The following is a 27,103-nucleotide window of genomic DNA, read 5'->3' as shown; positions in this document are numbered from 1 at the left end:
GCAGGGGTCCGGAGTACCTTAGGGAACACCTGCTGCCGGCATCAACTTCCCTCCGCCCTGTACGTTCCTACAGAGAGGGCCTCCTCAGGGTGCCACCGGTCAGAGAATGTCGATTGGTGGTCCCCAGGGGGAGATCCTTCTCTGTGGGCGCCCCGGAGCTATGGAATCAGCTACTGGTTGAGCTCCGGACAATGCCCGATCTTCGCTCCTTTCGCCGCGAGCTAAAAACATACTTTTTTTAACAAGCTGGCCTGGCCTGATGGGGGACTGGGGGGGTTGTTATTGTTATTTTATTGGGGTTTTAAGATGTATTATTGTTTTTAGTATATGGGCATGTATTTAATTATTTTTTAACTTTTGTAATCCTGTATTTTATTCTTGCCCTGTTCACCGCCCTGAGTCCTTCGGGAGAAGGGCGGTATAGAAATATTATTAAATTAAATTAAATTAGATTAAATTAAAATTCCTGACAAAATTTCATCACTGGGAATGCACAATTTTCTTCCTTTGAGAGCCATTTTAGATTTCTGCTTGCTTAATGAGAACTACATATTAATTTTTAAAAAAAAATCAGGAGGAGAATTAAGCTTTAACTGTTGTGGCAAAGTAAAAAGGCTCTGCAAGCCATTAGTGGAACCTGTCTAATTTAATTAGCTGATGGTATGAGTGGCTAATGGAAGTAGGGCTGGGCTCAAAACCACAGATGAAATTTCTGCAAAGGCTTCTCATGTTCCCTTCCCTACAGCCCGCCTTCCCCAAGAACCTTGGTCTCTGAAAGACTTCTCTATTGCTCAGATATAATTGCATAATGTTGATTATGTCTTTCACATCAAGGCTAGTTTCCCCCCCTCCCATTTTATGGCATTGCTGCAAATGATGTGTGGTGCCTGATAAGACATTGGCATGACCTGACCTTACTGATTATCATTGCTTTTCAGTCAATCCCTGTTCTTTTTATTTCCAGATGAAAGCAGAGAGAGTCAGGCTGAGGAGAGCCAGCCATAACTAGACCAGTAAATATGATTGTCAATATTATTTTGCCCTTCATCTGGTAAGGATAGAATACTACACTCCATTTGCCTTTTTCTTGGACCTTTCTCCAAGTGTCCTTTATTTTCAGAAAATGTTAAGCACATGTAGGCTTAGATTAATTCCTACTAAATAAAAAGCAAATATGGTATATATATATTTGGCAAGTACTGGACAGAAAATTGTAGAAAGGGATAGTTGGAGAATGGAGCATCAAATGGCAAAAAAGGAAAATGCCAATGCTGATCCTCTATATATGCCCCTGAGTAACTTCTTTGAAAGTGTATCATAGATCAAAGAAAAAATGCTTCATGGTGACAGCAGCCTTCATTTAGGAAGTTACTTAAGCATGCATTTAATTTAAACATGGGAATTAAGCTCCATTTACTCAATGGAGCTAATGCACATGATTAAATTTAACCAGAAGATTAAATACTGTGCTTAGTGATGCCATGTTTGCTAAAAGCAAAAGTGTTCAGAGTCAGGAAGGACCCTAATAACTGGAGTTGAAAGATTAAAGAGCATTGCTACTTGTGTTGTTGAGGGGGGATGTTCCTGGGGTGGCCTCTCTAAATATACCTCAGTTACAAGCTCAGGGTGGAAAAAAAATCAGATTTGCCATAGAAAATCCTGATTCCATTTCCTCTTTTTCAGCTTGAAAGCCCAATTGTTAGCCGTTCACAAAAGCTAAGCAACAGCTGACTTAAACTAACAATTTTGGTTTAATATGTTAGATGGTGCATTTGATACAAAGAAAATGGTGCTGTGTGATTTTGTATGTAAGCCTTAATACAGAATTAGAAGACTGAACGTTTACCCAAATATAATTGCACATTTACACTGGTAAATGTGGACTTGAGAACAACTGTATCTATTACTTCATCTCACCCATGAGACCCAATTGTTGTTTCATTTAGATTAAAGCTATTTCTTTGTAATAATGCTTCTGCCCAGAGAAGAACCATAAACTCAAATATAGAACAGGTGATTTGAAATTTCATTAACTAGCAGATAAGAAAGTACTACTTTTACTTCCTGATTTGAATCCTGAGTGATAATTAAAGAATAAAAATTAGTCTGAGCTAGAGAAATGCTTTCATGAATTAGGAGGCTTATTCCAGGAGTGTCAAACTGCCAGCCAGCAGTCCAGATGCATCATAGCAAAAATGTGCACACCTCATTGCCGGCAATGGCAAAAAAGTTGCGATACGTCGCAACACATCACATGATGTTGTGAGTTTGACATCCCTGTTCTAGACTGACAAATGTACCAACACCACTCTTTTAAATCCAGGGATGCAAAATTTGAAAGATCTAAGAATAATCAATGGTACTAGAAGATTTTGCATGTCCCCTTTTTAATCTGATACCAATTTCACTTAAATCTGGTGAATAGTTAAAGAGGTTGTCCACATTTATAAACAGAAACAATGTAAAAAGTTAAAATAATCTCCATAATTTAACAATTAAAAGGATGGTGAAAGTGATATATGTTTACAGATTTTCAAAATGCTAAGAGACTGTGGGCAGATTAATCTGTGAAGGCACTTTTGATGAAAAAATATTGTGTATTTATGAAACAAACTGCTTCTTTCTATATTTGTATGTGAAAGTTAGTAGAAAGCCATTTTAAATTCTTCCTACACATATGAGTTGTTTTTTTTCTAGATCCCACTAAAGATAGAACTGACTTTTATGCATGTTACTACAAACTACTCAAATATGCTCTTTGCTCTTATTTTACTATAAGCCCTGGGTCAATTTTACATACCAACTTATTCAGACTTATTTGCCCTTTTGTTCTGTGAATGGTTAAAAATTCATCTGACGTATTGGATTTTCACAGTGTTAGCTGAGATGCTGTGAATCAAATGGTGGCAAGCTAACCTGACAGGTTTAATTCATTGTGGGGTTCAGGAGAGTGGCAAGTAGCACTTTAAAATAAAGAGGATTGGATTTCTTTGAGGTGGTAGACATTTCCATATCACATCTATTCTTGCTTTAAAAAGTGATAATTTAAAACAACAAACAAATAACAAAACAAAAAAAAGGACAAGCATAAAAGCAGCTTAGATTTGAACCTAGCCAATAAATGTTTGGGTGGACTTCAGCTGATTAAAGTTGAAGAAAGAAGGCAAATGTTGGGGCACAACAAAACATGTCTTGGGAAAAACTTCCATGGGCCAACATCTACAAACTGGACTCAATAACCTATAAGCAACCGGTGCAACACTCCCAGTACTGGTGTCATATTGATATTGTGTTAGTCACCTCACTTGCCTGTTCAGTGTTCTACATTCCAACATAGAGTGCATTGCAGTAATCTAATCAAAGGCTATGACTACTGAAGGCAGCCTATTTCAGACTAGGTGGGACCATTGCTGATGCAACTGCCAAAAATGGGCCTAGGCTTGCTTTGCTATTAACATCAACTGTGCCTCTAGCAGTAGGCTATTACAAGCATCTTGATGAAAATTCACACTTTTTGGTTTTTCCTCTTCTTTCTGATGTACTCAAGGGCAAAATTCCTGTCTCCTACAGAGAGCTGGCATCATTAGAGTTACAGAATCTTGGCACATCTTACATATTATTCTCTGGGTTTTTTTAACCTGCTAATGCAGCAATATTCTGCATTAGATGATTACTGCTGAAGAGTGCCACACGTTTCCCTGCCAACACGTCTTCTTTTTTAATTGATACAACTGACTTAGTGAAGAGTGAGTTTTATAATCATTGTACAAGAAAGCCCTGGGCAACTTTCCTCTGCAAACCTTGACCCTCACTCCTATGCTGCAGCATTTTTCTGATACCAAATCTGCCACCATCTTAGTTCCTTTTGTTTTGTTTTAAATTAGTCCTTCACACATATAGCATGGACTAATTTGGTATCTCCAGATAACAGTAGCCTTGTCAAAAACATGAACTCATTTTCACCAACTGTCTACATCATTGCACTTCCTAATTCCACCCTTAAGATGCATGTTAGTATTCAGTTTTGCTAAAATGCCCATTCCATTCCATTGTGTGACTGGTTCATAGAAGTCTGCAAAGTTAAAAAAAACAAAAACAAAACAGGATTACCACAGATGTAGGCTGTAACCTGAAGGCTAGAGCCCTATGTGGACTGATTCTTCTTTTTGTAAATATTGGAGCCTTTAAGACTGTTAAAAAATGATGGCAGCATCCTGCTATTTTAGCTCAGGGGTGTCAAACTGCCGGCCTGTGGGCCAGACACGTCATGCGGAAGCCGCACCCACCCCATTGCCAGCAATGGCAAAACTGTCCTGATACGTTGCACGACGTCATGTGATGTTGCGAGTTTGACATGTCTGTTTTAGATGATAAATGAAAACTGTGACATACATTCTAAAACAAGCAGACACAATGGAAAGAACTCTCAGTTGCTTCCTAAAACTGCAGCCACCCACCCTCATTGCAGCCTTTTGATTGTCTGCTCACTAGACAGATGCATTCATAAATTGCCAGTTAAATTTGTCTTGAAATAGAAGTCCTACTTCTTGGTTCAGGATAGGGACACCAGGCTAGGGATGCATGTTTCCTGGTATCTGGAGGTTCCTAACCTTTGCTGACAAAAATGGAGAAGAATCAACCTCTCTATACATTTTGGACATACTGGATCAATCAAAGCTTAAAGCCTACTTGTTGAGGAAAATTGATAATTTTGGACAGAGTTTGAGCAAAACAGTCTAATTTTCAGCAACCAATTCACCAAAACAGACAGTTGGGGAAGACAGGAGTAATAATGGTAGCATGTTAAGGTGGCTTAGAATAAGGGAGACAAGAAGGGGTTAAAATTTCTCCCTATTACCATAGGCCAGCTTTATTTTTAGGAGGAAGGTTTTTATCTTGAGGAAAAGAAAAACATAGAAGAGTAAATTTCCCTTATGTTTGCCACTAACCTAACAGTTTTAACCCAAACAGCCAAAAGGGTGAAATGTTTTTGTGTTGTTGTTATTGTTGTTGGTAGTAGTAATAACAGTCCAAGTCAATCCATTGTAGGATGACAGCTTCTTCACTGGTAATGGTTTGGCTGGTGATGGTCTGCAATCTACCATACTGGCAGATTGTGGCAAAGTCAAGGTTGAGTGACTCAAGGTCTGATAAAGGATAACCAGCCCCAAGTGACTCAGCTGGCTTCTGTGTCTTAGAATCCAGCTCTCTTGCTTCTACTCTACAACCTTAATCACTGCACCACAATGGTTCACCTACAGCCCTCCAAACCTTGATGTAGTCTCCATAGGTTTTAAAAAGTCATTATCAGCTCATATTTTCAATATGGCAAAAGGGGGAAATTATATATAGGGATTAGAAAGAAATCATATTAATTGTATTTTATTTTAATCCCATTTAAATGTATGTGAAAATAAATCAGATTTAGTTTTTGATTTGATTCCACCCATCATTTCTTAGAGAGTGGTCTCCAGGCATGGCTCAAAGGCAAAGTACCCTAATGAATAGCTTCCTAATACAGGGAAAGCAATTGCCTAAAAGTCCTTTGCAGACAGCAACTCAACAGGGGAGATATCCACGTTGTACCAATTACTGTGTGGCTGCTACTCTTCAGAGCCACATATTTTGCTGCTGTTACTATTTTGTGGCTGTTTTGGCCTTCCTGTGAGAAAGACTGTTATTTTAAGGCAGAATTACTGCCTAGGTTTGCCGTCTGTATTTTTGTCGTTGATTGGAACAAAATTGTTGCTAGCTCTGAAGCTTATGTACTATGATAGGTAATGAATTACTGCTGATTATCTTGTTATGCTTTGGCTTGAACACTTGGAATGTTAATGTATATATAAAAAAGATATATCTATCTCTACAACACAGGCACACCCCCCCACACACACTGGCAATGACTATCATACCATTTCTGACTATTCAATGAGTCTAACTAGTGCAGATGGAAATAGATTGGGCCTGAAATATGGATGGATCTTAACATGGCTAGAATGTTCATAACAAAATACCTATATAACTTGTTGAGTTTATATGTTCACTCTTACCATTTCCCCATGGATAATTTAACTGCTTAATTATACATGGTGTATGAATTCTTGTCTGTTTTGTTCTCCTCATCCCCTCTGCTATATTTCCAGAGTTCAACTTCTGAGTGCTGCATGTTTCAGGACCTAAATGTACCAATAAACTAGGAAGGGTATCAATGAACTTGGAAAACTTGAGGCATGATACACACACACACACACACACACACACACACACACACACACACACACTTTAAAAAAATATCTTTGGGAAAAAAATGCTGAAGAATGCTCTAAAGCACAGGTGTCAAATTTGTCGTGTCAATGTGACGTGTTGCAATGTATCGCAACCTTTTTTTGCATTGGCAGAGCTGGGGTGGGCGTGGCCTCTGTACAATGCAACTGTCCTGCAGGCCGGCAGTTTGACACCCCCTGCTCTAAAGCATCTAATATTCTAAAACAGCGTTTTTTAAACTTGGCAATTTCTAAAATATGTGGACTTCAGCTGGCTGGGGAATTCTGGGAGTTGAAGTACCCACATCTTAAAAGTTGCCAAGTTTGAGAAACACTGCCCTAAAATGTGCTCTAGAAGATGATTGCTTAGGGAAATGGAGACATAAAATGTCTTGGGAGAGAGTTGGGGGAAGAGGATAAGGCTCAATTATTGGAATAATGAATAGAAGCCTTTCATGTTCCAAAAAGAAAAAAAAGCATAAATATTTGTTGTATCCCATACCAGCTATTTTTAAATATCACATAATGTCTCACTGGAAAGCTATGGAGCAAAGGCTACGCATAACTCTTATATGGATAATACAATAGGCTGACAAGAAATTGAAGAAGAGTTTATATGTGGGCAAGCAGAAATAACAAGGGTATTTTAATAGATTCAGCTTCTACACAGCTAGCTTGGGACTACACTAATGTTTCCTGCATCTTATTAGCTCTGAAGAAAAGAAAGGTCTGTAGTGGCAGGGTCACTTCTAAGTGTCCCTGTGTTGCTTAAAGGGTAATAGAGTGGATGCACATTAAATGGAATGACAATCACGCTGTTTCCATCCCCAGCTCTACATCTCAGGACAGTGCTTTAGAAATGCCTCCCTTGAAACGCTAAATAAAGGTTAGTTTTGCACTAAGAGCTCACAGAGGAAGGTGACAATCTCAGCACCAAGTCAACATCATTGGTCACATGCAAAACCTCAATACATGGCAGAGGGACCACTGCCAAACTCAGAAGTCCTGTTGCTGCTGCTTCTCTTTAGCTGCTTTCTCCTGTCAAGTAAGGGCAGGATAATAATCAGAGTTTTGATTATCCTCTTCTTGTACATGCTGGTGAAAATCTGGTAGACGGTAGGACCAAGTGAATAGACAAGGATTTAGGCATGACTTGAAGGAATCTTGGACAGGATCTTCAAAAATGGAAGTGTAGGAAGAGGCAGTTGGTGAATCTAGGAGTATTGGCCTTTGTTCTCTAGTCTCACTTGTAGACCTTGGGAAACCATATTACCAACAAAAGGGTGTGGGCTGTGCAACTTTGGTTTATGATTTGCAGTGCCATCTTCTGCCTGACCTTCCCCCTCCCCCTCCCCCTCTCCTCCCCCCCCCCAAGTGGACAGATTGCTTAAACAAGCTATCTCTTCCTGAGTAGCATTTGTCTGTAGCCTGGTATTTCCTTAATTAGTGTTAACAAGCTCTGCTCTGTGACCTTAATTAGTTAATTCGTATCCTCTGGCATAACTTGTGCTGCTGCCTGAAACTGACAAGATCCCTGCCTTGACCTTTAATACATTAATAGCTGATGCCTTTTGCCTCCTGAGCAGTTGGTGGCTTGGATCCATGTGAAAGCTTGACTCCATAGTAGAGCGCACTCTGCAAATAGCTTGTGCATTCCTTTCAATGTGCATTTGCTGTTGAGTGCTTGTTTATTTGCTTGTAAACCCTTTTTCTCCAATGAATGTAAATACAGACATTATTTCCCTTCTTGTTAATTATCTTCGATCCATGGTGAGCATTCCGAAGGGTGGGGGAAGGGAAAAAAGGAGTTGCCTCACAAAATTGACTTCCTTGTGAGTCAAATTCCGGAGACCATCCTTGCTACATGGATTCATTGTAGAAGATTAAGGAGGGGTCCCTGGTGCTTTGAACATATTCAGGAACATTTTCTTAAAACTTTCTTAAAAGTTTATCACCATCCTGGCATCTCCAGTGGTGTTTTGTTCTTTGGTATTTTTCCTAAAAATTATAAGTGTCAACACACAAATTAGTGGCAACATATGCCGACTAGCAAAATCAGTGGACAGTAATGGTTCTGAGAATGCATCCGACCTGCTGGAAGCTATGCAGTTTTTTGACGCAGTCTGATCAAAATATACTCTTACTGGTGTTTCAAATGGCCCTGAAGACTTGGCTCTTCTCCTAGGCCTTGGGTGAGCATGAATGATGGCCCTTTTCTTCTTTGTTCCCATCTGGGTTTTTTTTGTCTTTACCACTGTTTTTCTTTTGTTTTTTGTTGTGCTAATTTTTTTTATCAATTTGTAAACTGCCCTATCATTGGGTGTTGGGTGGACACACACACACAAATGTATATACATATAATTACATATATAATTACATGTAATTTTACACACACACGTGTAAAATTAGGGACGTGCTGGCTCAGTGGGTTAGGACGCTGAGCTTGTCGATCAGAAGATCGGCAGTTTGGCGGGTCGAATCCCGAGTGCCGCGTAACAGAGTGAGCACCTGTTACTTGTCCCAGCTTCTGCCAACCTAGCAGTTCGAAAGCACGTAAAAATGCAAGTAGAAAAATAGGGACCACTACGGTGGGAAGGTAACAGCGTTCCGTGCGCCTTTGGCGTCTAGTCATGCCGGCCACATGACCACGGAGACGTCCTCGGACAAGCGCTGGCTCTTCGGCTTTGAAACGGAGATGAGCACCGGCCCCTAGAGTCAGAAACAACTAGCACGCATGTGCGGGGGAACCTTTACCTTTACCTTTATGTGTAAAATTACATATATTACATATATATGTGTATATATGTGTAATTATATATTACATATTATAATATGTAAATTCATAATATGTAATTTTTATTATAATAAAAACAATATATATTATCTATGGTGCCATACCAAAAAACCTTGGACGGCATTTAGAAAGTATGCACATTGACAGCATTTCCTTCTGTCTTTTACAAAAAGCCACATTGCTTGTATCCACACATATATCAATACACTATGACATCCTAGGTTCTTGGGAAGAACTTGATGCATATGAAGGCCAACACCAGCTAAAACCTGGCAGCTCTGATTTCATATTTTTGTGCTGCTGCTGCTGCTGCTACTGATGATGTCGGAGTTCCTGGACATCTGATGACAAATGGGACATAGAACTCAGGACTCTTTGTTGGCTAAGCAGCCAGGGCCAGAAAGCTGGAAGAAAACTTCTTTTCTCAAATACTTCTCATGGCAAATAGACAAAGTCTGAAAGCAAATAATGATGTGTCATTGAAAATCAAATTCAGCAAGAAGGACAATTTTTAAAAAATATGGTAAGCCACCTGGAGTTACCTAAGTATGAGTTGTGTGGTTATATAAATTTGTTTAATAAATAAATACCTCTAACACCATTACACAGCAATATCTGCCTATTCCAGGTCTTTGGGAAGGACTTGATAGGTACATAAAAATGTCAAACCCAGGTTAAGCATCTGCTGACTGTGCAATCAATAATAATAATAATAATAATAATAATAATAATAATAATAATAATAATAATAATAATAATAATAATAATAATAGCAGCTCTGCTCCTCCTGCTGATGTCCTCTGCCCCTCTTCCTTACTGGAAGAGATACAGAGCTTCCTTCTGGGTAAGTTAGGAGTGGTCGACTTTTCAGAACAGGATTCTACTCGAGTGTCAAATGATAGATTGGAGCCCATTCTCCCAAAGACATCTGGAGCGAGAACCAAAACTAAATTTGATTAAAATGTAATTGAAATCAAATAACTTCAATGCAATGAATAGGATTGTTCTATCTGTATTTAAGAATGCCTTCCTCTATCAGATGGAAAGTAACAATTCAATAATAATTTTTGAAGGACTAAAGGAATTGCCCACCACACTTTGCAGGGTAGAGATACTCAAAAGAGATTTTTTTTGCAAATTGAGGATTAGGCCACCCTATCCCAGATCACAAATCAGCAGACGTCCCTTACAACCCTCCTCCTCTGCTGTCACGAATCCCTGTATCTAGGAAGAGCTTTGGGGAAAGCACACAACTACAGAAATTTTTTATTTGCAATTTTAATTGGCTTATCAGAGACAAAGAAATGATGACAGAGTTAGAAAAGGGAATATTCATCCTCCCTCTTTTTCTCAACCACTCAGCCTATATTGTCTCCTGGGATGTTTTCAGTTAAGCCGCATGGAAATCAGCTGCTTTAAAACAAAGAGATTTTCATTCTTTGAAATCAATCTTACATCAAGTATTATTCCCTCCCCTCCTTATCATTCCACCCACCCCATAGCTGAAGCAATGCTGACCTAGCATAAAGCCTTTTCCATATGCTAGATTGGTATATAAAGGGTCCCCTCCATCCCTCCTCCCCTTTATATTTATACATATATTACAAAAAAAAAAATCTTCACACCCCCCCGTTCCTTTTGTTTTCAATCTTCTTCACAAAAGTTTACAAAATAATATTGAAATTAAGTTCTTGAATTGAAATCCAGTCTATACTGGCTAACTGACATGGTTAATGGATTCAAAGTTTCACTCCCCCCACCCTTCGATTGTAATTATTTCTCCAGATTCTCCAGAAAGTTGCCTTCTCTTTGTATCACATTTGCTTCCTTGGGAAAGTACTGCAGGAGGCAAATTCTTCAGGTCACAAGAGACTTGTTGGATTTGGTCAAGATTCTCTGTGGTGATACATATCCACACACACACACAGAGAAAGGTATCTCCAAAGGCCTTTTTGTACTTCCAGGGGGAGCAGACATGTGCTGAGCACAAAGTATATTGGTAACAGGCTGCCAGAGGAGTGTCATAGCTGCCTGGAAGAGGCAGAGATGTTTTGGAATTTCAAGACTGATGCTTTCCAGCTCAGACGGTCTGCCTGTCTTTTCAGCAAGTTTTCTTTCAGTAAAAATAGATTCTTTATCTTGGATTAAAAGATAATATGTTTGGCCAAGCAAACTCATGGTTTAGGTGGAAAAGGGACAACTTTTCCTATCCATCTTCCATATTCATGGTTTTCATACTTCAGTATTTTTCCCCTTTTATCTGTATTTGGTAATTTTTAAAGAAATTCACCAGATATATTTATCCACCCTTCTTGCAGAGGAAAAAACCTGCAACCTTCACGAGTCCAGTGATGTTGCTTGTACCTCCATGGCTAGGAGTGCCTCACTCTTTCTCTCTTGATCCCACTGTTTGATAAAAGTTGGATATACTACACGAACCGAAGATGAGGCTCTTTTCCATGGCACGCAGATTCCCTGGTTTCTAGATTGAAATTTGAAAGAACTTAAACCATACTTGCCTATGAGGCTTATAGAGAGCATCAATATGCAGAGGAACAATACCATCAGGGCACCCTGCCTGCTTTCTAAGTACTGGTATTGAGCCTCTTTAGTCCTGGCATTGACACAGGCAACCTTGGTCTGCCATTTTGCAAATGCTATATGAAGACAGGCCCAGTATTCTGTATCATGGTGTAATCTTGTGATGTTATACATGTGGGTACCTGTTGGAATACGGGCTACATTTGTTAAGTCCAAGTCGGGGTTGAAACTGGACCAAGTGAGATTAGATGAAATGGTATTGATATGAGGTTTCCACGAAACCAGGATATTGTAAGTCTGGACTTCCTCAATGATCAGCTCTAGCGTGTCTTCACTAAAGGGAAAAGAACTGTTGACTATTAGGCTGATGCTTCTAGTGTCGGCACCTATGAGATTTTGAGCCATGCACGTATAGAGGCCTGCCTCTTGTACTGTGACCTTGCGAATCTCCAATGTCCCCTCAGAGTCCACTTTATACTTTCCATCTTCTGAGAATGGCAATAGCTTAAGGCCTGAAGGTGTGACCCAGTAGATCTCTGGTTCTGGTTCTGCTAAAGCCCTGCAATGAAGAGCGATGTCTTCACCATCTACCACCTCTAAATAAGAAGGGAAGCTTTTGTCAGAGATGAGGGGTAAACATCTATCCGTCATTTCTCTGAAGGGGACATCACGTATATGTTTTCTTTTTAGGTCGGGAGGTTCAGCACATAATGTGGATTGAGGCTCAATAAAGCGTATATGGTTCTCAGTACTATTGACCCAGCGGATGACACAATCACAGTGGAGAGGATTGCTGTGGATGCTTATCTCTTGCAGACTGGGGAGGGACTCTAGTGTTTGCTTATGCAAAGCACTTAGAGCATTGTTGTTGAGCATGAGAGTTTCCATCTGGGGGAGATGGTGGAAAGCACTGGGATGGATATAGGATAGTTTAGGGTTGTTGGTCACATCTAATTTTGTTAGTTCAGGCAAGTTGATCAAGGCAAATTTGTCAATAGATACCAGTTCTTCCATATTGTTGAGTCCCAGTTCCTTGAGGTGTAGCATGTTTGTGAAGTCACTCTGCTTAATCCTCTCAAGTGGATTTTTATTCAGATCCAGGAACTTAAGTCCAGGAACTTGCTGCAATGCTCGCTTGGGAACACTGATCAGTTTGTTATCATAGAAAGACAGACTCTCCAGATTTTTTAAGCCTACAAGAGCATAATCTGAAATCTCTCTCAGGTTCATTCCAGCCAGAACCAAACTTCTCAAATTTGACAAAGCCCTGAAGTTCATATCCAGAATGGCATCTACTTTGTTGCCACCAATCATTAGGATCTCCAGACTGGGTAGTACTTGGAACCAGCGACTGTCAATTGTCCTTAAGAAGTTGGAGTTGAGATGGAGTCGAAAGAGATTTCCAAGACCTAAGAAGGCTTGGGGAGAAATCCTGCGTATTTGATTGTGATTAAGATAAAGTTCCTGAAGATTAGCCAGGTTTGAGAAGCTGTTATCGGGAAGTTCAGCCAGCTGGTTTTCTTCCAAGTGAAGACTCAGCAATTGAGGCATATTTTTCAGACCAAAGTCCCAAATGTCTGAGAAGCTGTTCTGTGATAAATCTAGCTCTGTCAGGTTTTTCAGATAGCCCAGTTCACTCTGCTCGACCTTGACAATATTGTTGCTTTGCAAGAGAAGAATCTGTGTCCCCTCTGGCAATCTTTCAGGCACTGTGGAGATAAACAAATCATTGCAGTCAACTGTGGCTGCTTCCCTGTACACAGACCTGGGAGTATACCATGGTCTGATCTGGCAGACACACTGCAACGGGCATTTGACTTTCCACGGCACAACAAGAATAGCCGTGGTGGTTGCCATACAGATGAGAAGCAAGTTCAATTGGAAGTGTCTCATTTTCAATGGGCAAGTGCAACTTCCATTCAAAGTAAATGCTTTCACAGGACACATCTGGAATTCAACATGAAGGCAAGTGGAAATAGCCACTGCCTTGTCACACACTGACTTCTTCAAGAATCTCTGCGGTTGTTGAAAGTAATGCTATGCTAAACATAAGAAGCTTTGTCAGCTGAAGAGTTCATAATGGAAGGAGCTGTAGTAGTCCCCTCTCTAATCAGAAGTTTGGCTATTTCTCTTCCATAAACAATTCCTTTCTTCTTTTGCTTGTAATGTTGGGGTTTTTTTTCCTTACAGCTTTAACTGAAAGAGATGGGGAAAAGAGAATTTTATAAGAATAATGGAAATATACATGTAACAACACATGAAAATAAAAACTTAGACCACATTCTGGAGGTAGCATGAAGTTATAAAGTACATTTTGATTTAAGGTAGAGTTAATCAGACTCTTAAACTCAGGATACACATGGAGTTTTTGGTACATATTTTTGTGAAACCTGATTGAATTGCTCTGACTAAATTAGGACAGTAAAATGGTGGTAATAGAAATAAGGACACCATTGGACCAATAAAACCATAATTGCTCATCTTTTTACGGGAATTTATCTGCTCGATCAACAAGACTATTTTCGCAGAAAAGCCATAATGTTTATGCCACTCTTGTCATAAATTTAAAAATATCCTGTCTCTTTCAGAAACACATAGACACATACCTTTTTCTAAATACTAATTGCTAAAAAGGGCTCTATTATTAGTCATGAGTTAGGTATCATACAGATAATCCTCAACTTACAACCATCTATTTAGCAACCATTCAAAGTTACAATGACATTGAAAAAGTGACTTATGACCAGTCCTCACACTTAATGATTGTTGCAGCATCCCCACTGTTATGTGATCAAAATTCAGGTGTTTGGCAACAAGCATGTATTTATGACAATTATAAATTACCTAGGGCCATGTGATTATCATATGTGTCCTTTCCCACTGGCTTCTGATAAGCAATCAATGGAGGAAGCCACAGAATAATAGAGAAACAGGGTGGAAAGGGACCTTGGAGGTCTTCTAATCCAACCCCTGCTCAGGCAGGAAACCCTATACCATTTCCTATGAATGGCTGTCCAATCTCTTCTTAAAAACTTCCATTGTTGCAGCACCCACAACTTCTGGAGGCAAGTAGTTCCACTGATTAATTGTTCTAATTGTCAGGAAACTTCTCCTTACTTATAGGTTGCTTCTCTCCTTGATTAGTTTCCATCCGTTGCTTCTTGTCCTGCTTTCAGGTGCTTTAGAGAATAGCTTGATGCCCTCTTCCTTGTGGCAGCCCCTGAGATATTGGAACACTGCTATCATGTCACCCCTTGTCCTTCTCTTCATTGAACTAGACATACCCAATTCCAGCAACCGTTCTTTATATGTTTTAGCCTCCAATCCCCTAATCATCTTTGTTGCTCTTCTTTCTAGAGTCTCAACATCTTTTTTACATCATGGTGACCAAACCTGAATGCAGTATTCCAGGTGTGATCTTACCAAGGTATTATAAAGTGATATTAACAGTTCATCTTAATTCTATCCCTCTGTTAATGTAGCCTAGGACTGTGTTGGCTTTTTTGGCAGCTGCAGCACACTGCTGGATCATATTTGATTGTCCACTAGGACTCCAAAACCCCTCTCACAATTACTACTATTGAGCCAGATACCACCTATACTATACCTATACTAACAGTGAGGGTCAGGTCTGCTTTGTCCACCCCCCTGAAGCTTTGCACCGGCTCACCACAGGGATGTGTGCTTAGCCCCTACCTGTACTCTTTATACACATATGACTGTGTATCATTTGACCCATCCACTGCGATCATTAAGTTCGCAGATGATACGACTGTGGTGGGTCTTATTACAGGTGGGGATGAGACAGCATACAGGGGGGAGGTACAAAAACTATCCATATGGTGTTGCAACAACAACTTGCACCTGAACATCGGTAAGACAAAAAAGATGGTGTTAGACTTCCAGAGGAAAAAGGAGGAACCTGCCCCACTTTACATCGGGGAGGACTGTGTGGAGAGAGTTTCCTCCTTTAAATTTCTGGGAGTCTATCTCTGCAAAGATCTGACCTGGAAAGTTAATACAACCCAGGTGGCTAGAAAGGCCCAACAGAGATTTCACTTTCTCAGGGTCTTGTGGAAGAACAGGGTAGAACAACAGCTAATGACCCTCTTTTACCGGTCTACTATAGAGAGCGTCCTCTCGTACTGTATTGTGGTTTGGTATGCTGGTCTGACAGCCGCGGATAGGAAAGTATTACAGAGGGTGGTGAGTACAGCACAAAACATTGTGGGCTGTCCCCTGACACCACTGGATGACATCGCCAGGGCTTGCTGTCTTGGAAGAGTGAGGAAAATTCTCAGGGATGACTCACACCCTGGACAGTATCTCTTTACTCTCTTACCATCGGGTAGGAGATATAGGAGTATAGCCAGCCGTACCAACAGGCTAAAGAACAGCTTTTATCTGTGGGCTCTTAGGCTTTTGAACGGGAAATAATTTTTATAAACTTTATGCAGAATTGACTTGCGAGGCCAGTGTGTGGTGCAATTAGTTCACATGGTGTAATAAGATGGAGGGTTTGTTGTCACTGTGAGTTGTGGGGTGGGAGCACAAAGGCAGGCTCAGCTAATCTTAGTGTATACATGGTTGTACTTTGACAATAAAGGTTCATTCATTCATACCTGTGCATTTGGTTTTTCTTGCCTAAATGTAGAACCTTTGGTTTTTCACCATTGACAGATCTGCTTAACAGCCACATGATTCACTTAAGAACTGCAGTGATTTACCAGTATTTAACAATAATGGCAAAAAAATTCATAAAATCTTCCATGATTCACTTAACAACCACCTTGTTTAGCAACAGAAATTCTGGTCCAAATTACAGTCATAAATAGATGACCACCTATATTTTACCAGCAGCTTAAGGAGAAACAGGGAAGGAAGGGGGAAGGCTCTCCTGACTCAAAAAGTATGTCCTGCACTGAAAAATATGGAGTTGCTAGTTGAAATTCTACTGTTGTCTTCAGGTACACTTCTGTAATTACTTTGGATCTCTTGTAGATATAGTTTCTCAGAAGGGAGAGAAGATGAAATGGTTGCAAAATTACTTTCTTCCTATTTGCTCACTGGTATTAGTAGCATTCACAAGAGACATGTTCCAAACACTCCAAGGTGTTTTTAGTTTCACTTGTGAATAAGCTCTAAGACTCATGCAGGGATCTGTATTGTCTATTATTTTTTAACACCTTTTCTTACTGGCAACTGTGTTTGAGGCAGAGAGTTGAACCTAGCAACAATTAGATACGATCTAGACAGGCAATAGGAGAAGATGCAGGTGACAGATGGGCCACTGGGTCAATTCTACCATTAGTCAGGCTGAGATGTTGAGTATGAATGTCAAGTGAGAAACAGCAGTGCCCTGGCTTCCGGTTAGGTGTTGCGGCGTGACGGATGCAGGAAGATTGGGATTTGTCTTCCATGTTCAATTTCACCCCCCTAGGGACCCTAAAAAGGGTCAAAAGTCACCCCTGAGAGGCAACAGAGAAGAAGGGGACCCCTTTTTGACTGCAGAGGAGTGGCAGATCCAGATCCAGATCTTTCGTTGGATCTGAGGAAGCCCTCTAAATTGGTGGGGGAAAGATTGGCTACATTCGTGTGGCCAGAAGCTGCAGACAACAGAAGATAAGCACTAACTAGCAATTTTTGAGCAACATGGATGGAACTGGGTGAGACTTTATCCTCTTTTTATGACCTTAATATTACTTTCCTGGAAAAAAAGAATTCCCAGAGCAAAGAATCTTCCCCAATGAGAGAGGGAAGGGAAGTTTTTGCCCTGCTCCCTCAGGAAAAGAAAAGCGGCAAATTAATTTCTTTGGGGGAAAATAGAGAAAACTACAAGTTTAATTTGGAATTAACACAGATATATAGCTTTGAAAGGGACTAAAAATACCTTTGAGACTTTTTTTAGAAAAGATAATTGAAAGTCTGTAAAATAGGCTTGGATTTGGAAGAATGGTGTCAATGACATCTAGTGGTGAATCACGGCATTACAATTTATTATGCTTAAAGGAAACGTGGCTTGAAGCCCAGACTTAGATAACACTCTTTGTTGTTCCTGGAAACTTTCACTTTTACAGACTGCAGCTGGGAAAAGGGGGGAAAACCCCCCTCTTAGGCTGCTTATCTGTGTTGGTTACCCTATTGGAGTTTAAAACAAAATGGGTGTTCCATACTTAGCCACAAATGGTAAAAAACCATCTTTAACACTTGTCTCCGAAGCCCCCAGCTTGATATATCAGCAAGAAAATGTTAATGAATCTCAGAAAGAAATTCTTTCTGTCTTGAAATCAATCCAAGAGACAGAGTCAGACGATCAGGACACAGGTGGTCTTGTCAATGTTACCTGGGAGGAGTTCGATCCTGTAACTCCGGAAGTGGACAGGATTATGGGGAGGCTGAGCTCCACCACATGTTTATTGGACCCGTGCCCTTCCTGGCTGGTTTATGGGACACGAGGCTGGTTCCAGGCGGTTATATCTGCCTCTTTGGGTGAGGGTAGTTTCCCCGCCGCCTTGAAAGAGGCGGTGGTGAGAACTCTCCTCAAGAAGCCTGCCTTGGACCCGGCTGTGTTAAATAACTTTCGTCCGGTCTCCAACCTTCGCTTTCTTGCGAAGGTTGTTGAGAGTGTGGTGGCGCATCAGCTCCCTCTGGTCCTGGACGAAGCGGATTATCTAGACCCATACCAATCGGGCTTCAGGCCTGGGTACAGCACGGAGACGGCATTGGTCGTGCTGGTGAATGATCTCTGGAGGGCTCGGGATAGGGGATATTCCTCTGTCCTAGTCCTATTAGACCTCTCAGCGGCTTTCGATACCATCAACCATGGTATCCTGCTGCGGCGCCTCAGGGGATTGGGAGTGGGAGGCACGGTCCTTCAGTGGTTCTCCTCCTATCTCCTGGGACGCTCGCAGTTGGTGTTGGCAGGGGGGCAGAGGTCGACCGCGAGGCCTCTCGTTTGTGGAGTTCCTCAGGGGTCGGTCCTCTCGCCTCTCCTGTTCAACATCTACATGAAACCGCTGGGTGAGATCATTCGTGGTTTTGGAGTTGGGTATCATCAGTATGCTGAAGATACCCAGCTTTTCATTTCGACCCCAAACCACCCCAGTGATGCCCTCGACGTGATGTCCCGTTGCCTGGAGGCGGTCCGGGTCTGGATGGGGAGGAACAGGCTTCGACTCAACCCTGACAAGACTGAGTGGCTGTGCGTACCGGCATCTCGGGATATTCAGGATATACCACCCCTCTCTATGGGGGGTGAGTTATTACCCCCTGTAGATAGGGCTCGCAACTTGGGAGTCCTCCTAGATTCACAGCTTTCCCTAGAAGACCATATAGTGGCTGTGACTATGGGGGCCTTCGCCCAGGTTCGCCTGGTGCGCCAGTTGCGGCCCTATCTAGACCAAGATGCCTTACGTATGGTCACTCATGCGCTCGTGACCTCTCGTCGTGACTACTGCAACGCTCTTTAAATGGGGCTACCCTTGAAGACCACTCGGAGGCTCCAACTGGTACAGAATGCAGCCGCGAGAGTTGTGTTGGGAGTTTCCCAACACTCCCATGTCACACCTTTGCTCCGTGAGCTGCATTGGCTTCCAGTTGTCTTCCGGGTGAGGTTCAAGGTGTTAGTAATGACCTATAAAGCCCTACATGGCATGGGTCCGGAATACCTTGGGGAGCACCTGCGGCCGGCGTCAACTTCCCTCTGCCCAGTACGCTCCCACAGAGAGGGCCTCCTCAGGGTGCCACCGGTCAAAGAATGCCAACTGGTGGCCCCCAGGGGGAGGGCGTTCTCTGTGGGTGCGCCGGATTTATGGAACCATCTTCTGGCGTGATCTTAAAACCCACTTTTTTGAACAAGCTGGCCTGGCCTGATAGGCTGGGGTTGGGTTTTATAAATTGGTTTTAATTTTAATTTGTACTAATTTATTACGGGCATTGCTATTTAATTACTTTTAATAATTTTTAATTTTTGTATCTTGTTTTTATTATGTATTGCCCTGTTCACCGCCCTGAGTCCTTCGGGAGAAGGGCGGTATACAAATTAATTAATTAATTAATTAAATAAATAAATAAATAAATAAATAAATAAATAAATTGTTTTATTTCATCATAAGACTAAAAATAACACAAATGAGATAGAACAATTGTCTAACCTAAACTTACAAATCCAGACAATGACTACAAAGAAGGAACTAGTAACCCAGAAAACAGAAGGAAAATTAGAAGAAATGGATCCAAAGATGGAGGACCTAAAGGAAGGAATTAATAGACAGATACAGAGAAATGAAAAATTAGAAGATGCAGTGCTAACAGTGGAAATGTTAAAGATATGTTACTTGTCAAGATCCCAAAACACATTTGAGGATAAGGAAGAAGAGCTGATTGAATGGATGATAAAGCTGTTAGGAAAAATGCTGAATATTGACAAACAAGAAATGAAAAGAAAAACTGAAGGAGAAGTACGGAGGCTGTTTAATGAATATAAATGGGTTGAGCATTCTTCCAAAAATACTTCAATCAAATTATCTTCCTCATTCCAAACAATATATACAAAAACAGAGGAAGAATTACTTGATGATTCAAATGCACTAACTTGGAAATTTATTTGGCAAAGGAAGAAAGCTAGTGTAAGACTGAAGAAAATAGAGGTTTTGACCTATTAGATGGGATATTATACTATTAAACAGATGTTTGAATATGGTTAAGAAAATAGATAACTATTAGAAATAAAAGTATTATTACAATTAGAAGGATAGGATTTGTAACTAGAATATTATACTTTGTTATGAGATGGGAAATATGAAAATTTTAAAAGGGCTTGAATAAGGGAAGCTTTTGGTTACCCAAATATAATTTATTATGAAAAAAATATAAGCAATAGATATTTTGAACATTGATGGGAAATTAAAATGTTTTAAAAGCGGGAAAAACAGGATATTCATTGAACAAATGGATTTTACGTCCAAATATAATTGAGATATGTTCTGGCTAGAAAAGATATTATAAACTGACACTATCGATATTATGTATAATACCAGAAAAATGTGATGAATTGTCTATATTTAATTGTATATGCATTAACAATAACAAGAATTGTAGAAAAATGCATACCACCAAAAGAAGAGAGGGCCAAGGAAGCAATGGATGGTGTAGTATTGGAACTAGACTGAGAAAGTTAATATGTATCACTGAAGTATCAACAGACCCAGACAACATGCTGTTTATTAAGTACTCATGATTGTAAAATTAGAAAATTAATAAAATATTTATATTTATAAAAAAAGAAACAGCAATTCCCTCACCCAGTCACTTCCACTTTGTACTGCCTGAGGACAGCAATGAAAGTGGCCTATCACTTTCTGTTAATCTAGTTTAGAATTCTCAAAACTAATGGAGGAAGTTGTTGCATCATGAGTAGTTAAAGGTTAGTAGGTTCTTTGCATAGAAATGGAAGGAGTGGACCTCTAATTTGTCTTTTACTTCAATCAGCAAAATGTTTTTGGCTAACCCTGATTGCCAATCCCAAAAAGGACTAACATAGAGGGTTCCTGGGAGAGATAAGCAAAGAATGCTAGAAGGATACCAAGAGTATATAATACCAGCAAGACCAACCGAGTCTGTAAGATCTGTAAGATCATCCCATCTGCCCAACTGGAACAAGCAGGTATCTAGCAACAGCAGCAAAAGAGGAATTTGCTGGAAGTGGAGGATCATTTTAGTTAACAAGGAACACTAATAACAAAAAGAACCTTTCATATTGTGAAGAGAAAGCAGTGCTAAACTACTTTTGCAAGAAAATCACATGGATAGAAAATACAAAATGATTGATGATATAATGCCAGATGATGGGACCTTTGGGTCAATATACTGCTTAGAAAAGGAGCTAAGGAGCTTTTGGAGTACTAAATAGATTAATGATGCTGGTAGGCTAAAGCTTCAGACTGTCTAGCTGCTGAGGTTGCCATGCAGGAAATGAAAATCCAAAACTGCAAAGTTAGAATTACAGGGATCAGGGGATTTAAGAAGTATAAATACAGAAAAGCTCAACACAGTGAAAGGTGAAGTGAATCAGCCACACATTAATATCATAGGCAATCCAATGATATCTTCATTTGCTAACAGAGTCTTCTCACCATCAAAATAATATCTTTATACATGACCATCGTTCAACAGACTACCAAGAAATTAAACTGACTATATTATAAGTGCAAGGAGGTGGAAGAGCTCAGTTATAACAGCAAAAATGTTGCCCGGGGCTGGTTGTGGAATAGATGACAAAATCATTGCTCTGAAATCCTGAACTTTATTGATAGAGAACCAGAAAAACTGTGGAATGAAGTCAAAGAAGTCGTTAAGGATGATTGTGAAAAATAACTGCTAGAGATCTAGAAACAGAAAAAAGCAAACTTTGTGTCAGAACAAATAGTGGACATTGTCAAGAATTTAAGTCGAAATCAAGAAATATAAAGAACTTAGGAAGGAGAATATCAAAGAATTTCAGAGAGCTATTAGAAGATACAAGAAGCAGTGTTACAATGAGATTTATAAACATTGAATATGGAAACTGACTAAGAAAAATAAGGTAAGTCTTCCAAAAGATCTCTTAACTCAGAAGGCGCTACTCTCAAATTGATATGCTAAAAGCTGCCAATAAAGTAATTAATTTAAAGAACATCAAGCAAAATTGGAAACACTACTCTGGAAAGCTAAGGAATTGAAGGAATACATTTAGAAAGACAGCAAGAAACAACAGATGAAAAACTACCGGTAATAAACCCAAAATATATTAGCAAAATGACAGTGCCCTGAGATTACAAAAGAAAAAGCTGAAGAATAAGAGACATTATTATTTATTATTTATTATTTTATTTTATTTATATGCCTTTGTTATTTTTACAAGTAACTCAAAGTGGCAAACATATCCACTACACCATCCTTCCTCTATTTTCTTCACAACAACAGTTCTGTGAGGTGGGTTGGCTGAGAGAGAGTGGCTGACCTAAAGTCACTCAGCTGACTTTCATGGCTAAGGCAGGACTTGAACTCATAGTTTTCCAGATTCTGGCCTGGTGCCTTAACTACCAGATCAAACTGATGCAAAACTAAAGAATGCAACAACAACAAAAAAGAGTCAATACATGATTTGTTAATTATATAAAGGCATTTGCAGGACCATCTGCTGCCGGGAACGAATTCCCATCGCCCAGTACGCTCACACAGAGAAGGCCTCCTCAGGGTACTGTCGGCTAGACAATGTTGGCTGGCGACCCCCAGGGGGAGGGCCTTCTCTGTGGGAGCGCCAGCCCTATGGAACCAGCTCCCCCCTGAGCTTCGGATGGCCCCAGATCTCCGGTCCTTTCGCCGTGGCCTCAAAACACTCCTTTTCCACCTGGCTGATCTGGACTGACAGGGATTTTAATTATGTTTTTATTTTTAACTCTAATTTTAATTTATTTTAATTTTAATTTTAATTTATTCTACAGGGGCCTTTAATTTTAATTTTAATTTTAACTTCTGTATTATTGTATGTTATTGTTGTTAGCCGCCCTGAGTCCTTCGGGAGATAGGGCGGCATATAAGTCCCAATAATAAATAAATAAATAAATAAATAAATAAATAAATAAATAAATAAATAAATAAATAAATTTGATTGTTTTGGCCATGTTAAGTTGTGGAATGTGGTTTTAAAATGGAATCTCAGAATTTTGCATTGTCCTTATGAAAACTTATACACAGATCAGAAAGTCACAGTTTGGTTGGACATGTCAAAAAAGAATGGATTCAGATTGGCAAAGGAGTGAGGCAAGGTTGTATACTTTCTTCTTCCTTTATTTTTTCAACCTATATGGTAAATATATATTGAGGGAAGGTGGATTGGAAAAAGATGAGTATGATTTTAAAATATGAGGAAGAAACATCAAAAACTGCACTATGCTGACCATACTACTAAATAAAATGCAAATAATCTGCAAGCTCTACTAATGAAAATCAAGGAGCATAGTGGAAATATGGGCTACAGTAAAGATATTAAAGCAGTAAATAATGTCTGCTATTTAGGATCCGTTATCAACAATAAAAGAACCACCAGTCAACAAATATACCACAGACTAACACTTGTAGAATAGCAAAGAAGCCCTTGGAAATGATGCTCAGATAAGATGATTCATCTATACCAGACATGTCAAACACAAGGCCCGGGGGCCAGATCCGGCCCGTGAAGTGGTTTCATGTGGCCTGCGAAGCCATCCTGGAAACAGTGAGGGAACGGCCCCCGCTGCCTTGGCCTTGGCCCAGAGACCCTCCTTCTGCCAGAGACCCTCAGATCTGTCCCACTCCTGCCCAGGCCCCCATAGGCACCCTTGATGCGAACGATGTAGAGCTGGCCACGCCCACCCAGTAGGCCATATGCACTTTAGCCACACTCACCCAGGCCACACCCACCCAGCCCCCTGAGGGCAACCGCAATGCTGATGCGGCCCTCAATGAAATTGAGTTTGACACCCCTGATCTATACCTACAAAGATCAGAATTGTGTAAGCAATCATTTTCCCTGTGATAGTCTATGGAAGCAAACATTGATTTTCAAAGAAGCTGAATATTGTTGCTTTTGAACTTTAGTGTTGGAGAACACTGAGAATACTGTGGATAAGCATTAAAAAAAGCAATCCAGAGTTTTCATTTGAACCACATGCTCAAAGTATCATATCTTTAACATATGATGCAAAAACCTAGCTCTTTGGAGAAATTTATAATGCTGGGAAAGGTGGAAGAAAAGAGTAAAAGGGGATAATAATAATAATAATAATAATAATAATAATAATAATAATAATAATAATAATAATAATAATAATAATAATAATAATAATAATAATAACAATTTAATTTCTATACCGCCCTTCTCCCGAAGGACTCAGGGCGGTGTACAGGGCAATAAATACAATAAAAATACAGTGTATCAGACCAGGCTGGCTTGTTCAAATAAGTATGTTTTTAGGTCACGGCGGCAGGAGCGAAGGTCGGGAGCCATCCGGAGCTCAACCGGTAAACGGTTCCAAAGGTCTGGCGCGCCCACAAAGAACGCCCTCCCCCTGGGGGTCACCAGTCGACACTCTTTGACCGACGGCACCCTAAGGAGGCCCTCTCTGTGGGAGCGCACTGGACGAAGGGAAGTTGATAGTGCATGGTGCCAATTACAGCAGTGATGAGTGCTCTGCTGGAAGACTTGAAGGGCTAGGTTGAGGATAGATCATCTTGGAGAAAATCTAGGCTAGGGTGTCAAAATCACAATGTCACGTGACATGTCACGATGTATCTTGACTTTTTTGCCATTGCCAGCAATGGGGTGGGTGTGGTTTCACTATGATGCATCCGGCCCGTCAGCCAGCAGTTTGACACCCCTGACCTACGCAGTCAATAAGTGTTAACACCAACTTGATGACACATAATTATAATCAACCAAAGGAGGCTTCTCTTACAAGCAAATAAATATATTAAAAAGATCTTTATACATACAAAACCAACACATCATGGTCAAGCCTGGAAAGTCCTTTTCGATACCTAGTATACTATGTAAAAATTATTCAGGCACATGCACTGAAATAATTTCAATAAAAATAATAATTTCTGTTGTGATTTAATCGGTGTTGGATCACTTTTATATCTCAAGGGAATGAAGAAATCTTTTTGTTTTTTCCTTTGAAAGAAGAAAATATATTGTTTTGCAGTATCTTGATAGATTTATGGCAGAGGGAAAAAAAAACTTCATCCAGAGTGGGAAAGAAAATTGAAGGTCCATCACAAAGGATGTGAAAATCAATATAGCAACCCCTTCCTTAATACAATTACTCTGGGAGAAATAATAAAAAGCAAAGGCTGGCTAAAAGCCAAGGCATAAATGCATAGGATCAATTCTGGTGCACAGACCACAGCAAAGCCCTGGCATCTAATCTTTACTTAGAATCCTTTACAAAATGAGTACTTTTTTAAAAAAAACACAACTAACTATGTTATCTTGGAAAACCATGCCCCTATTAATTTAATTTTCCCAAATTGCATAGCAGATGACAAGTCACAGATCAGCAACAGTAGCTAGAAAATCTAGGAGTCTGAAAGGAAGACTTGACGTTGTTACTATGCCCTGGTCCTCCTTTCCTCCTAAAAAACTCCACCTGAGGAGACATGAGGCAATCAGCAAATAATTGAACAACCTAATTTACCAATCTACAATAATTTTAAGCTAGGCTCACAGGAAGGAAGAGGCAAGGAGTCTTGGAGATGTAGTTGGGATTGCAAAGATAGGGAAAGGGGGAAAAATATTTTAAAAAGAATGCTTGATCATGCTCAATATATGCAATTTATTTTGAAATAATTGTGACCATCTTCACAGGGTATCATGAAGATTGAAGTGATTTATAGTGGTTAGTGCTTTATGGTCTAATTACGCTACAGTGCAAAACAGATGCATTTTGTTTAAAAGCTTTAAGCTGATTTGGGAAATTTAAAAAGCAGATCTGTATTTGTGGTTATCCTGTCAAGTGTTTTGATTTCTCCATCTCTCTGTCCCCTGCATTATTCTCACTGTGTCACCATATTTCTTTCCTCATTATCACTTCCTTTCAGATGTGCTCACAGCAGGGGGTTGATATTGCATTAAAAAAAGGACTGCTAATAGATCACAGACATTTTTAAAAGGTCCCTTCTCATCAAGACTTACTCTGATTGTTTGATTTACCTACGGTGCTTCAAGAAAAATTAGCATTATGGGAAGGGGAATCTAGGAAAAAAGTGGGCAGATTGTTGTAATGAAGTGCTTTAAAAGAAGCACTTTTGCTGAAATAGACAACATGTATGGGATTGGTTTCATTATCTAAGAGGGCATGTAGCTGAACATGCTTCAAGGCACTAATTTTAAATCAACATGTAGCTAAACAAATATGCTAATTTGGATAGCATGGAGATGGATTCAGTTCAAGGAGTTTGTGGAAAATGTGGATAAAACACAACATATCTTCTAATTTAATTTAAAGTTAATTTACTTGGGGGGGGAAGTTGGTCATTTTGAATGGTACTAGTTTTTAAACATATGCGTTTAGAACTTGGATAAATAGAGGTCCTTAAATAAGTAAAGACCTTAAAAAGACAATTGTTTTCCTTTACAAAAGTTAATTGAATAATTCTGTCTCAAGCTAAATAAAGTGGAAGTTTCCTAATGCTTCATAAATAGGATTTAATGGAGTTTCTTTGAGATTATTGCATCTCTTTATTTAATCATCCAGCTATAATGAGACTTAGACAGTTGTATAGAAACCCAAATGCATCCACCTCAAGATGCTGTAAAAATTAATCTACCTTCTCTGCAATGCCCTAGATATTCTTATAGTATAATCCTATAAAATTGACTGAGAGAACAAAATATTTTAGCTATATAGAAATTGTGGGCAGGTGGAACTGGAGGAACATATTTGTGGAAAGTTAGAAATAAGGAAGTATAAATGGCTTCATCTGA

At 39.8% G+C, this 27,103-nt stretch overlaps 2 protein-coding genes across 9 annotated transcripts in view; both read right to left on the bottom strand.

Annotated features, from left to right (window-relative positions):
* The window catches only part of RBBP5 (RB binding protein 5, histone lysine methyltransferase complex subunit), a 938,867-nt gene that overhangs the window by 148,782 nt on the left and 762,982 nt on the right, over nucleotides 1–27,103 (bottom strand). The window lies entirely within an intron of this gene.
* On the bottom strand, nucleotides 10,637–13,545 carry LRRN2 (leucine rich repeat neuronal 2; the record flags this gene model as incomplete). The annotated part of the gene is made up of 1 exon (XM_083360650.1): nucleotides 10,637–13,545. The coding sequence occupies one exon, from the start codon at nucleotides 13,543–13,545 to the stop codon at nucleotides 11,395–11,397; it is 2,151 nt and encodes a 716-aa protein (XP_083216776.1). The 3' UTR covers nucleotides 10,637–11,394.

The sequence above is a fragment of the Vipera ursinii genome (assembly GCF_947247035.1).
Source record: "Vipera ursinii genome assembly, chromosome: 3".
NCBI classification, from domain to species: domain Eukaryota; kingdom Metazoa; phylum Chordata; class Lepidosauria; order Squamata; family Viperidae; genus Vipera; species Vipera ursinii.
The sequence above is the reverse complement of the archived record's forward strand: the minus strand, read 5'-3'. Positions and strand labels throughout refer to the sequence as shown.